The sequence below is a fragment of the Leptosomus discolor genome, chromosome 9 (genome assembly GCF_034619465.1).
Source record: "Leptosomus discolor isolate bLepDis1 chromosome 9, bLepDis1.hap2, whole genome shotgun sequence".
In the NCBI taxonomy this organism is placed as follows: domain Eukaryota; kingdom Metazoa; phylum Chordata; class Aves; order Leptosomiformes; family Leptosomidae; genus Leptosomus; species Leptosomus discolor.
Window position 1 is genome coordinate 44,757,994 of NC_141399.1, and position 13,537 is coordinate 44,771,530.

At 42.2% G+C, this 13,537-nt stretch overlaps 1 protein-coding gene across 1 annotated transcript in view; it reads right to left on the reverse strand.

Moving 5' to 3' along the window:
* The window catches only part of COL4A6 (collagen type IV alpha 6 chain), a 96,720-nt gene that overhangs the window by 14,214 nt on the left and 68,969 nt on the right, over positions 1 to 13,537 (reverse strand). Inside the window, exons 17-26 of the mRNA XM_086470687.1 lie at positions 13,007 to 13,117; positions 12,030 to 12,179; positions 10,354 to 10,458; positions 9,289 to 9,449; positions 8,143 to 8,322; positions 7,474 to 7,657; positions 2,560 to 2,631; positions 2,022 to 2,129; positions 675 to 896; positions 271 to 432 (exon numbers count right to left, since the gene is read on the reverse strand). Coding sequence (XP_086326813.1) covers positions 271 to 432; positions 675 to 896; positions 2,022 to 2,129; positions 2,560 to 2,631; positions 7,474 to 7,657; positions 8,143 to 8,322; positions 9,289 to 9,449; positions 10,354 to 10,458; positions 12,030 to 12,179; positions 13,007 to 13,117 — 1,455 coding nt within the window. The remainder of the gene's footprint in view (positions 1 to 270; positions 433 to 674; positions 897 to 2,021; positions 2,130 to 2,559; positions 2,632 to 7,473; positions 7,658 to 8,142; positions 8,323 to 9,288; positions 9,450 to 10,353; positions 10,459 to 12,029; positions 12,180 to 13,006; positions 13,118 to 13,537) is intronic.

Consider the following 13,537-nt stretch of genomic DNA (forward strand, 5'->3'; position numbering starts at 1 on the left):
ACAGCCAGCATGTAAAAGCAGAGATGTTAAAAATGTCAAGACATTTAACACGCTTCCTCCTATCTTTCCGCTGTACTTCTTAGAGCCTTGGGGCAACATGTCTAGGCAGGAATCATCCAGCAGTCAGAGGCAAAAGGCTCAAATTCTGCACTCCATTACCCCTACCAGAGTTAGGAGTGCAGTCCTGACAAATGCCAAGTCTGTCCCATGCTTCCCCAACATTGCAGTGTTCAGCTTAGTTACTTGTCTTCATATGAAGACACTACGTACCTGGTGCTCCTGCAAGGCCAGCTGACCCCAAGGGTCCTGGTTTTCCCTTAATGCCAAAAGGACCTCCAGGACCAGGAGGTCCCCGCAATCCAGGGACACCCGAATATCCTGGATTACCCTGTTCGCCTTTAATACCTAGGAGGCCTGGTCTTCCATCTAACCCTGGGAACAGAGAGGTGGGAGGTTACAGAACAAATAAACCAAAATTCACACTTTTAATTAAAAAATGAGTTTTAATAAAAGCCTTTGAGTTGCTTTAGATTCTAAGAGAAAACCAGCAAATAGCCACCTGTGAGCAGCTTAGAGGACTGCTAACGTAGTATCTTAAAGAGACTGGAAAGAGGAAAGATTTTTGAAAGAGAAACAGTTTGACACTCCCAGACACAAGCAGCATCAGTGCTTACCTTTTGGTCCTGGAAATCCAAGATCACCTGTAAGCCCTTTATCACCTGGGAGTCCAGGTCGGCCACGCTCTCCCAGGGCTCCACTCTCAGCACCGAATACATCTCCAGGAGCTCCTTTTGTTCCAGCTAAGCCTGAAGCACCCATTTTCCCAGGCAAACCATCTGTTCCATCCAGTCCTGGAAGTCCTTGTGACCCTTGCTCTCCTCGAGGTCCAGGGAAGCCTTAAAGAGGAAAACAGTGAATGTCACTCAGCATAAGTACAGAAAATTTGCTATCTAACAAAATCAACATTTAAAAAATTTCCATGCAAGAAAACATTTGGAAAGATGCAGAAAGTTTCAGTACTGAATTAGAAACAATAATTGGTGAAGAAAGTGATGAAACACTAAAACAGTTAAAATATCCTTTCATACTATTTATTTATTTAAGAAAAGAATATTTTAGGAGTATCTGGGAGCTGCAGATAGTTGCAGCTTTACAAGCTTGGTTTCACTAGATGGCAGATTAGGCAAAAAGGACAACAGGAGGAAGATGGCCATTTCAGCCTGCAGACAGGCAGTAGCTCACTACCACAATCAACCACAAAAGCTGAAAGATGTTATACTGATCACATCCTTCCTACGCTGTCCTCTATGTCAGACAACTTCTGGCACTGTGGGGCAGCAGACGCTGGCAGCCTTGGTACAAGCAAGACTGGAAAGTACTGTCCCTGTACCAAGCAGACACTAAACTGCACTGCTGTGTGGATATGTCACACTGCTCAGGGGTTGTATGTCAGGAAATCAGTGACCCCATAAAGATGACATTCCCCCTTAATATAGTGAAAGGATAAGACATTTCTTCAGCCATATCCAGAGAAACCTGACGAATACACAGCAACCCAGCTTTAGGAATCTTCTCTCATCACCTCTGCTTCTTGCTCTATATTTACACAACCATCAGAAATTCCCTCAGCTAGCATGAGTCCAAACACTGCGTACAGCATGCCTTTACCAGAGTACCACGTGGCTTAAAACAAGCTTTACACTAAACCTGTAGTTCATCTGAACTGTAACAAAGCACGTGACAACAGTCTCTGGAGAAACAAATTGTGTTGGTTGTCCTCTTTTCTTCCAGCAGCGATATAATATTATAGGCAGGTAACAACTACCTTGAACATTTCTCCCGCTTTCTTCCAAGCTGCAACCATTTGCTTGCAGAGATTGCATTTGGAAGGAGCACAATGGAGCTCTCAATGAAGCGTTATAAATGTACCAGGCAGAAAGGTGGCCTAGAAGGTCGGACAATTCTTTCCATAAAATATTGTACACATTAATGAGACAATACTGCAGTAAGTTCCCTCTTACCAGGTTCCCCTTGCAAGCCTATTATTCCTGGAGACCCTGGCTGTCCTTTTGACCCATGTAATCCAGGTTGGCCTGGAATGCCAGGAAAGCCTTTGCTGCCCTTGGGACCTAAGGGTAAAAATATATTAATAAATAATATGAATGAATGAATAGTGGAAGACAAAAACACAGCATGAGAAAACTGGATCAGATCTTTTCTGCAAAGCTAGTGTGAAAACACTTGCTGGATACACAATTTAAGCTAAATAAAATCGCAAAGCTATGGCTGTTTCATCAGCCACACAAACACAGAAGGAGAGGGTTTGTGTTCAGAGACTACTTGAAAAGGAAAAAATGGTGCAGTCATTATGATCCTCCACGGGATTTAAGCCTAGCCCCTTTGGAAAAAAAAAAAAAAAAAAAGAGAACATTGTTCTGCCAGTTCACTCTCTGGAATAACTATCACTTGGAGGAGATTAATTAGCAGCTATTATCTTCCTTGAGGACTAAGTGCTGCTTGGTAGTCAGCCAGTGCATTACAATCAGTCTGTCTCCCTACCTGGCAACCCTGGAAAGCCGGGAGTCCCTGGGGGTCCATATGCTCCAGGAACTATGCAGGGCAAGGTGATACCTAAAACAAAGAAACACTGAGGTTGCACACAGCCCCTTTCAGAGAGACGGTCAGAAGAGGAACATTTAGTATCCAGATGTTTTTTACAGGACATATCACAAGCGGCTGTGAGTGAACTTATGCACATCAAACACTGCTGACATCTCAAATATGCGATGCTAAAGAAAAGCCAGTCAGAGCCTGGCAGTTGTCTAACCTCATCCCTACTACTGATTTACTGCATGACCAATAGTCCACGCTATGGACTACCTGTAGCATGATATCCACAGCTTCCACTCAGCAACTGGTCCTCCCCGTGGTAGGGGCTATGCAATGGGCACAGAAAAGGCAGTCTGTGACCCAGAGAGCCTAAGGTCCAGGCCGAGAGCTTTCAAAGCCAGTGGGAGCTGACAGGTCTTCCAAACTTTTAAAAACGGAGGATGTTTTTAAGCTGTATATAAGCAGTACACTACAGTGTAAAATTCTAAAATAAACGTGCACATGCAAGATAAAATACATATCTAGGGAACATTGACAGGTGTTTAAAAAAACCCGTCACCCAAGAGTTTAGGCCAGAAAGATGCATGCAGTTCTTCAACTGCTGCTTCTACAGTCTGTCAGACTAACAAATAACCACATGGCTTAAAAGTTTATCAGCAGCAAACAAGACTCAGCAATTGCAAAGCTTTTTGAATGACTTCCACCTTTCAAAAAAAGGCTGTTTATGCTGGCAATCCCTCTTCAGTGGAATGAAATTTATGTGGCATTATGAGAGTTGCTAACACATCAGATTTACCTGAAAGACCCTTCCAGCATTCCTCCCTGTATGTCACTGACCATTGGAAGCCACGTTCACACAGTCACAGAAATTATGAAAACCAATTCAAGACTTTCCAACTCCAGAAATGCTTCCAGTTATTTTAAGAGGAGTCTGTGCTAGAACTAGAGAGTTAGCTCTCTGTAACGGCTGGTTTAGCCTTAGACTATCATAGATACACTTTAAAAAAATGAAAATCTAAAGGACTATTTAGTCAGAGCAATTACATACAAAAGATGACTACTAAAGCAGATTTGGGGAAGAGAGGTGGATTTTCATTACTCTGAACACTTTTATATGCACAGAGAAACAGCTGCCTAACCGCACTCTTGCCCAATATTTGCTAATTTGAATCTGGCATCAACTACAAGGCCAATTAAGGGTGAGATAACCAGGTATCACAAACACATTGTTTCTCATTTCCTTACAACTCCCTTTGCAGGATCCTTCTATTCAAGCTCCATTCCCAGACGGACAAGCCAAATTTATTCATCAGCCATTCAAGAGCACTCCAAATTGTGATTGCTTTCAGTCCTGAGGTGGTAATCTTGTCTAAATCAGGCAACACTGGAAGTATTTCTTCCAGCACAGCAACACAAGTTAAACACTTATTTTCAGAAAAGATTAACATTTTCAGATGACTCACAAATTTTATTAACAAAAGATCCTGAGTCAAACTATTACCTGGATAAATTCAATCAAATCAGTGGACTTCCGTATGGATAAAAAATACGGCTCTTTGCTTCCAACATTGACAGTGGGAACAAGGGTCTCAAAATGACATAGGCCAGGTCAAAAACTCATAAAGTAACCGAATATGTCTTTTCTGCTGCAAAGGCTGTAAAGATCCCTATGAATTTTTTGGTTGAAAGAGTGCTAAGAACTGGTTCAATGACATTCTTCTTGGGTTCTTCTCAACAGATTCCAACTCAGTTCACAAAAGGCTGGGTGAAAATCTTATGACTTCGATGCCCACATCCAACCAGAGATGAGAAGTTAAGCTTTCAGTTTAGGATCCAGCCCCTAGTCAGGCTAGGCAGATTTGAACATCCCTCTTTCACGGTGCCAAATGACAGAGAGCGACTGTGGTTTGACCTCCCATTTCTATCCTCTTTCATTCCACCCTCAACCCCGATTTTCATGCTTTCATTATTCTGGCTTGGGTGACTGATGGCATTATTCAGACTTGTGAGAAGAAAGAACAATCCTGATCTCAAGTTCTAGCTAGTTGGGGGCTGCTAACAGGTATCAGCTCTAGTAAAAAGAAACAAGCAAGGCTCAGGTGGAAAGCGGGATGTAGCAGGGAACGAGAGGGAACACAACCCCCAGCGTGTCTATTCTACTCACATATGGAGATTGTACGCAAATTCTGAAGGAAATATCAGAACATTTTCTACGTTGATGTACTTCACAAGTACAGAGAGGTTCAAGACTAAAACACCTATGATCCGATTTATGCCTTGAATGGATATGGGCACCAAATACCCTGATTGCCAGATGTAACACAAACATTGCTGCCTGTACTTGGGTACACGTTGGCAGGGCATTCTTCTGATAAAGTAAAAGTTAAGTGGTAGGAACACAAATTAAAATTTCCAGTTCTGGTCTTCTGCAATCCTATGTGAGCTTGATGCTGAATGCTTTATCAAATAAAAGTTGAGGTCCATCATCTCTGAGACATTTCCTCCTCAGACACAGTACAATAAAGAATGACATTTTTTCAAAAAGCAAGCATTTGGGGCAGCAATTGGCATGGAAAGGTAAGTTTAATTAATACTGTTGCATTCATATCACGTGGCTTTAATAACTGTCTTACGTGAATTTACCAGAAACAACTCTGTACAACAGCACATTCTGTATTTTACATTATTAGCCAGCAGTGGAATACTTGAACAATGGAGATTTCATGTGAGGATAACTGAAATGCAAATAGGACTGTTTCCTTGTGTGTTTTGCAAAATGATATTTGCATAAAAATTATATAAGGAAAATCTAGCGTTGCTCAGCTACTCAATACCCTACCTCATCACAGTTTACACAACAATATTGCCGAATCAAGGAAATTATTATGAAACCATCATGAAATCATCATACGCCAGGTATAAAAGCGAAATATGGGCAATTCCAACATTTTTGAGTAATCTCATAATACCAAGTAAAATCAGTCTAGCTTTTTATAAAATGCTGAATTAGACTTTTCCAAAGCAAGACTGTTTCACCCTGTTTTACTGCATGTGGCATGAACTCAAGCAAAACTCCTCAGTGGTGTCTTTGACATGGTAACATCAGTAGGTCGCAGTCTCTTTTTAAATGCCTTTCCTCATTTTCACGATAAGGCCTTTCAGTCTGGGCACCACAAGAAACGATATTTTCTTCTACTCACCCACATTTCTTTAATATTAGATGAAACTTACTACATCAAAGGGTCTTTTAATGTATGCAAATTATTTCCTAGTATGGAGGGAATGATGCATTCACAGGTTTTCTTACACATCTCTATGGAGGTGCAAACTGAACTGGTTAATGACTTATTCACACTTTCACACATATTTTGACTACAGATACTCTTCTACAAAGGACTATTCATTGTTAGCAAAGCTTTGATGTAGCATTCACAGTAAGCTGGCTTCTGATGCGCTCCGCAGAATATCTAGAGTTCACATCATGCACAGAGCGTTTTACTTTTACTAATCTTACAACGCAATTTTAATTTGGTGGATTCTGTAAGAGACAATTTAACAAAGATATAAGCACTCATAGCTATGAATTAGTAAAGCTTTTAGCATTTAGCATGTGACTTGAATTGGAAAAAAAGCTTATGCAGACTGTTCCACAGGGACATTAACGCTAGCTGTCTCCTCACCCCGTAACAACCTAGCAAGACATTGATGTGAGGTAACATGCCATCCAGCATGTTGGTGCAACCTTCCCAGTGCTATTCTGGCCCAGCTCTCATCTCCCTCTGGGTTTAAGATTCCTCTGCCAACTCCTCATACGACAGTGGTCTTGCCACCAAGATTTTTGAACTCAGAACATCAGTTTATCTGTCCAGAAACCTATGCAACAATATTATGTCTCCAAATACGCTACTGATTCTGCGTTATTGATACTGACATAATCACAAACCCAGAAGCCTAAGTATACAAGAATGGAAAATACATTGAAAATCAGCAGCAGCAAAGAAAAAATACTGTTTATCTTAAATTATATTTAAACGGCTGACATGGAATCAGGACATTGGGATGACATCTTGGGATGTCAAGACTAGCTCTCTGCAGTCATTTTGTTATGAAAACAAGTTCCATAAACATTTTGACATATGACTTTCCATGTAACCACTTTGAGAATGAACATAACGCATCATATATGAAACATTATCAAACCTATACTTACTGACTTTATCACTTGTCATTATGGCATGTTTTCCATACCTATAATGACATACCAACTGAGCCAAACTCTAATACCTCAGGAAGCAAAGAGCCCAGAGCTGGCCGCACCAGTTATAACTGAACTCCCTACCTGACTGTCATGACAATGTCTTATTCACCAATGCCTGTTCATATCTACAATGTACTACAGTTTCTTCTTTTAAAAAAAGCTGGAGCTCTTCCTATTTCAGTAACAGCAATAGTTCTGAAAAGTGATTCAGAAGTCTCAGGTACCAGTGAGTTACTATTTTTACCCGGACAATGAAGTAGGCTGTGCTTTTTCAAAACCTCATTTTATCAATCTTTGTAACTACCCCTGGTGTAAAATGGTTTTCCAGCAAGCCAGTCAGTAGCTCCACTCAACACTCTCAGTAAGCAAATACTATTTGAGTATTTGTTGCTTATTATGTGTGTCCTGAGCATGACAACTTGAGAAAGCTGTGACTGCTGTGTGAGTTCTAGTGAGCCCACAAACCACGTTCAATTGATTTAAAGCAATCTTTAACCTAATGCAATCTTCTGGCCTGGCTACAAGCACGGCAGTAAGCTGAGTGCCATTTGACTGGCAGCAGCTTTGCACCTTTTCGAAATAAGAGCAGACCCAGCAACACCTACCTGGAGGGCCTGGAAGACCTGCTTGTCCTGGAAACCCATCCATTCCTGGGTCACCTGGCGGCCCACGAACTCCACTAGGACCTGGATATCCAACACCAGGAGAACCAGTTTCTCCACGATGGCCCTTGGAGCCAGGTAATCCTGGCAGTCCTTTTTCACCCGGGAAACCTAGCCCACCATCACCCTGTGCACAGCAAAGACAATTACAGCTGAAAATCAGAGATGCAGAAAGAATAACCACCACCACCATTTTAACAAATGCACAAGAGTTTGAATACTTTATGTTGTATTTACCAAAATGTAAATATTACATATTCTGAAAGACATTCCCTTCCCTTTTAATTTAAAAGATTCTTGTGTGATTTTTCTGTTCCAAGATTTGACTCATAATTATGTCTACAGTGTCTTTTATCTTTTAGGACACAACATAAAACAGCATTAGGTTCTACCCCACTACTGGAAGTTTATCTTTTGACTGGGTAGCCAGAGGCATAAAGAGTGCCAATTATTAATCCTGATCAAGACAATTTTGTGCTCAGGGACTGTGAGCTTTTTATGTATTTGCAGACTTACCACAGGGCTAACCAGAACTAGTATGCCAGGCCTTTCTATTTTCTCTGCTACTTATTCCAATTCTGAAGCACTGCTGCTAAATTAATCTGAACTTACTGGAGCACCTGGTGGGCCTGGCAAACCTGGAAGTCCATCCCTGCCAGGGGTTCCCGGGATGCCGGAAGGTCCTCTGGGTGCTGTCGCACCACGGTCCCCACGAGCGCCTCTGCCTGTGGCATAGGATGAATCCCCTTTTTCTCCCTTGAGGCCTGGAAGACCTTGCTGACCAGCTGAAGCCTACAGACCAAAAGATAAAAAACCCCAGGAATATGAACATGTAGAGAAAAGGCTTTGCTTCTTAAAAACGTCACATGAGCACAGGACACAATGACTGGAACTAGAAAGAATCTCCAAAGGGTTTCCTATTGTATATATTACACAAAAAAGAAAAGAGGAGGTTTGATTATTTCCAAATGCTTCAGTCAAGTCACTAGAGCTTTACAGTGGCAAGCCAAACCCTGGTATATGGCACTACAGCGACAGCAGTCTTGGATGGCATCTGGGAACCTTACATCACTCACGACATAACAGGGCCCAAGTATTGAATCTTCTTCCCTATAACTTGGTGTGCTGCATTTACTGACACTGATGAGGATACTCCGAAGGCAAAAGACTGGTATCTTTATGGACTACAATTTTTAAAAGTAAATACTGCCATGGAGCAATGCTCAGCACTTTCGAAAATCCCGTTTGTTATGGTTGCTGTTTCATAAAAAAATACAGCTCAGCCCTCACTAATATATTTAGCATACAGCAGCTGAGGAGATGGCCCATAGGTTTTGTAGCTATGGGCAACGACATGGAAAGATCTCACATTCGATTTTTCAGGTCTTCTCTCCATGCAGATGTACAGCTGCTTCCCCAGCCAGCCCTCACTTAGGAAGAACCCTGGGACTAATCCACGTATGCCTACAGTCAAGAAGCCCTGGGATGAATAACGGTTACTGTTTTCTCTTGACTGTTAAACATGCAGTTCTCAGAACCCTTTCTTCTCCCATTTTTAACAGGTGATAATTTCTCTACTTTCAGCTTCTTTTCACAGATCAGTTTCTGGGTTGTCTTTTTTTTCCCCAATCCAAACAAGTAGAAGAAATTAGGCAAAAAAATGTGTTCTGCTTTCACTACAATCAACACCAGCAATTGCACATGGGCACTTTTTCTCCTTTAATTCACGACAACTGATATAAACTCTTCCTGCCTTACCGGAGGGCCTCGCAGTCCTGGTGCACCCACAGTGCCTGGGTCTCCACCAATGCCCTTAATCCCAGGCACACCAGGGCTTCCCGATGGACCTGGTGGACCTGAGATGCCTTTTAGACCAGCTCTTGTAACTCCTCCGTCACAAGCACAATCACCTGCCTCTCCTGGAAAATACAGTCAACACTCCAAACTCAGTTTCATATGGACAAAGACCCTTTTCAGTTCCAAGAGCTCCAAAAGCAGTATTTGATTGAATTAGGACAAAGCCATTCTCATATGATTTGATTTTCTGCCTACTCTGCTCAGGTGATGTGAGTGTCAAGCAAGTGGAGCTCAGGTTTTGTCCAGGTTAGTTTCTATGCAATGCTCATCACCACATTACCATGTGCAGCATGAACCTCAGCACTTCTTGAGCTCTTCCCAAAGGTTTAGACTCTCCTAAACAGATGGTTTTATGAGAGTCTTAGGACAGAAGTCTTGCAGTTCTTGAAAGAGATAATTATATGTCAGAGAAAACAAATCCATACTCCCACTCACAGCAGGTAACAATGACCCTCAGCTGGATATCTCTATAATTCCCTGAATTGTAACTGGCTGTGGATCCAAACAATCACAAAGCACAGCGATGGCTGTGTCACCACGGCTTTTGCCACTGGTTCTGTCACACACCGAGACCCAATTTCTCATCATTTTTAGCACAGAGGAGGATAAAATTAAGTTTCTCTCATTTCCAGCCTATACTGCAAAAAGCAGTGAACAAGGTTTTATTTCTAAGTCTCATTATGTCTTATGGCTTTAAAGTATAACTTACTTAGCTCATTTTCTGGGTATGACATGTTTACCTGCTTATTTGCCTGAGCAGAGTAGGAAGTAGGAAATACTTCTGGCAGTGCTGGGCACAACTCTCTCTAAATTGCAATGGCTGTTGCCTCCTTTAATCCATCTTAACCTCCTGTGATTTGTCATAAAGACACTTCCACCTCATCCCTTAGGATATTAACCACATGTAACTATCTTTCTGAGGCCCACTGACTGCTAAAAGGCTCTCCCAAAACAAGAGTCATTTACCTTTGTAACCCTTTGGACCCAAAGCTCCCGGCAGCCCTCTTTGTCCAGGCTCCCCTGGGGCCCCAGTCCTTCCAACCAGGATCGTGTCTGGGGGGAATGAAGGGCCTATATGCAGAAAGAAGGCAAGCAAAAGCCATGAGAAGGCTAGATTTCCAGCTCATTAATTACTTACAATGTCAGTTATATGACTGACAGAAATGGCACCGGATCAAACTGCAACTGTGGAAGTTACACAAGGAGACAGAACTCGGTATCACAGGCTGCAGTCCTCAGCCATACGACTGCTTCTGGCTTCTCATACAGAAAAGCAGCAGCTCTCACAATGTGGATGCAACGGAGTTTCATTCCTCTACTGCTCTACCATTGCACTTTTTCAAAGAGTTAACAGCCGGCCAAAGAACTAACCAAACCGTGAACAGTTTGTATAAAAAAGGGCAAACTACTCAGTTCACGGCCTTTACAGCTCTGGGAGAAGCTGAGACTCATATACGTAAGAAGCTGAAGGGACAAATCAATGTATTTGCTATTGCCAATTGGCTGTTGCCCTTTTTTGTCGGCCCAGAAGCTGTCATATATGAGCAGTGTCTCTGCTGCTGCTGGCATGGCAGAGTGCTCCTCAGGGCTACCTGCCTTCTGCAGAGCTCCTCAACTTCTCATTAAGCTGCTGCAGCTCAGGAAAGAGACTAAATGGCAAAAAGATGAAGGGGACTTTCCCTCTCCCTCGCTTCATAACTGCAGAATTATTTTCTATATCTCTTTATATGCTGAATAGAGTGAAACACGAGCTGAAAGAAACAGCAGTGGAAAGTCCTCTAACACAATCTAAAACCACTGTCTGAAAACCCCTCCCCTCAGTGACAACAGTAAGATGGAGTGCTGACCAGCACCCGTCTAACAAACTGCAACCATCAGCTAAAAACAGCTACAAGAGCTTTACAGACTCTGCAGAAAAATGAGCCAGATTTGACTAGCAAACAGTTATTGATAAGAGAGCACTTATTTCTCCTCCACAGAAAATCATTTCTTCAGACCACACTCATTGGCTGCATCACTGGAGTGTGCCCTGTTTTGAAAGGCTGGCTCTCAAAAATAAAACAGGCTGTTTGAAATCAGTTTATGGCAGAATGGTAAAACACAATGTTTGTGTAAAATCAGCTCTTTTAATGTAATACTCAATTTCTGATTAAAAAAAAAGCATAATTAATCCAATCAGGGCATCCATACAAATGAATATGTAAAAATAAAATCACGCTTCCTTAGGTCTATAAACTAGCTCTTCAGGCATCCTATCTGACTCCTGGTACCCAAAGTACCTACTCACTAGACATGTACCCCAGGTGCTCACAAGGTCATGATCTATTCGCTATTCAAGCCAGGAGGAGACTAGCCTAGAACTTCGAAGTCCTCCGTGTCAGAAATTGTGTCCACACAACCTTATGCTTCAGTATCTCAGGCTACCACTCAAACAATAATTAGCTGTACTTTCTTACTTCAGAGGGGTGGCTGCTGATACATACACTTAAGGTTGTGAGTTACAATCACAATGAGCTGTCAACCAAACATTTAAGGTTTACAGATGAATAATCCTCACTGGCAAAAAAATAAATACATAAATGATTATTTGTCTTGTTTCACTCTGAATCCAACAGAAAAACAGATGTTAAAAATATACATACGTAGTGGACCAGGCAATCCTGGTGCTCCGGGCAGACCCGGTAAACCGTCTCTGCCGGGAGTGCCTGGTAGTCCAATCGTTGCTCTTCCTGGTTCTCCCACTTCACCCTTCACACCTGGAATACCTGCAGACCCCCCAGGGCCCATTCCATCTAGACAACAATGACACAACCATCAGCTCTCCAGCAGCAAACACATTCTAGTATTTTTAATGTTATGAAAATGACTGTTTTGCCCTGAACTGCAACCATGTTAGCACAGAACAATTTATAATCGCACACAAAGGAAAAACTTCCTAATCGGAGGCACCAACTGGCTCCCATTCACACACCCCTTTGGTCATCCAAAAAACTTCACAGGGCTGCACTTAAGTCCCACAGATCAGTTAGACAATTAACTACATAAGACTGCAGTTTATTTATTTTCTGATTTCCTTCGAGTGAGACCGTTTCCTTAGTAGTTCCTAGTCTCTGGATCATTGCAGGACAGTACTTCAAGATGACATTCAAGTGAAACAGAAATCTTCAAGTGAAATCTTTGATGGGACAAATGGGTTTATCTAGCCAATCCATTAGCTCTCCATTGCAAATATGAAAAGTCATTAAAAAAAAAAAGTTTCAAAACCATTTGCTATTATTTAACATATGGAAAAGGTTCTGCCAATCAGCTTATTCAAAATGGAAAGCAAACAACCAACCTTCTGCATACACTGCTGCACCAAATATTCACACCTGAAGCCTTGCCTGGGCTGTAATCATTGTGGGACTAATTCTGCTCGCATCCAAATCAATATACTCTGTTTCCCTGTGAGTCACCCCTGCCTCCTATGTCATTTACAGCAGCCTGCAAATCAGCCTGCTGAAGGAGCAGGGAGAGGCTTGCTCCAATACCTTCACCATCTCCAGGCCACTACCCAGAGTCTTCTCAGCCAGAAACACAGAAAACAGCCTGCTAAGGGCACTATTAGCAGCTGCTTTACCTCTATCCAGGCCTGGAAACCCTGGAGCTCCTGGAAGGCCTGGCAAACCACTGATCCCTTCATCTCCTGGAGGACCAGGTATTCCTGGGTTTCCAGGGTCACCCGGGGCACCTATTAGACAAATATGGAAAAAACAAGGAGGAAAATATCATGAGAATTTCTGCTGAAAGACTCTGTTCAGTCAACTACCCCGGTGGCCCCTGATCTCACTGACAGCGAAGACTGAAAAGCCGTTAGCAGTAAGCTTCTTAGTCAAAGTTAACAAAAATGGAAAAAATTCCTCCTGACCTGTTAGAGGATGTTTCAAACTCGGCTGCATGTAAAGGAGGAAGAATAGGAGAGATTATACAATTTGTCCCCTTACCTTTATAGCTTCAGAGACTGTTCCCATCCAGGCCTCGTTCAGCTGTGGCATTAATTAAGCTCATTTTCTCAACAATATTCTTATCACATTGAATGACAAATAATATCAGAATGACATTCAGAGTACCCATTTCCAAGCAACACATGGAAGCCATTTTTCCTTAGTAC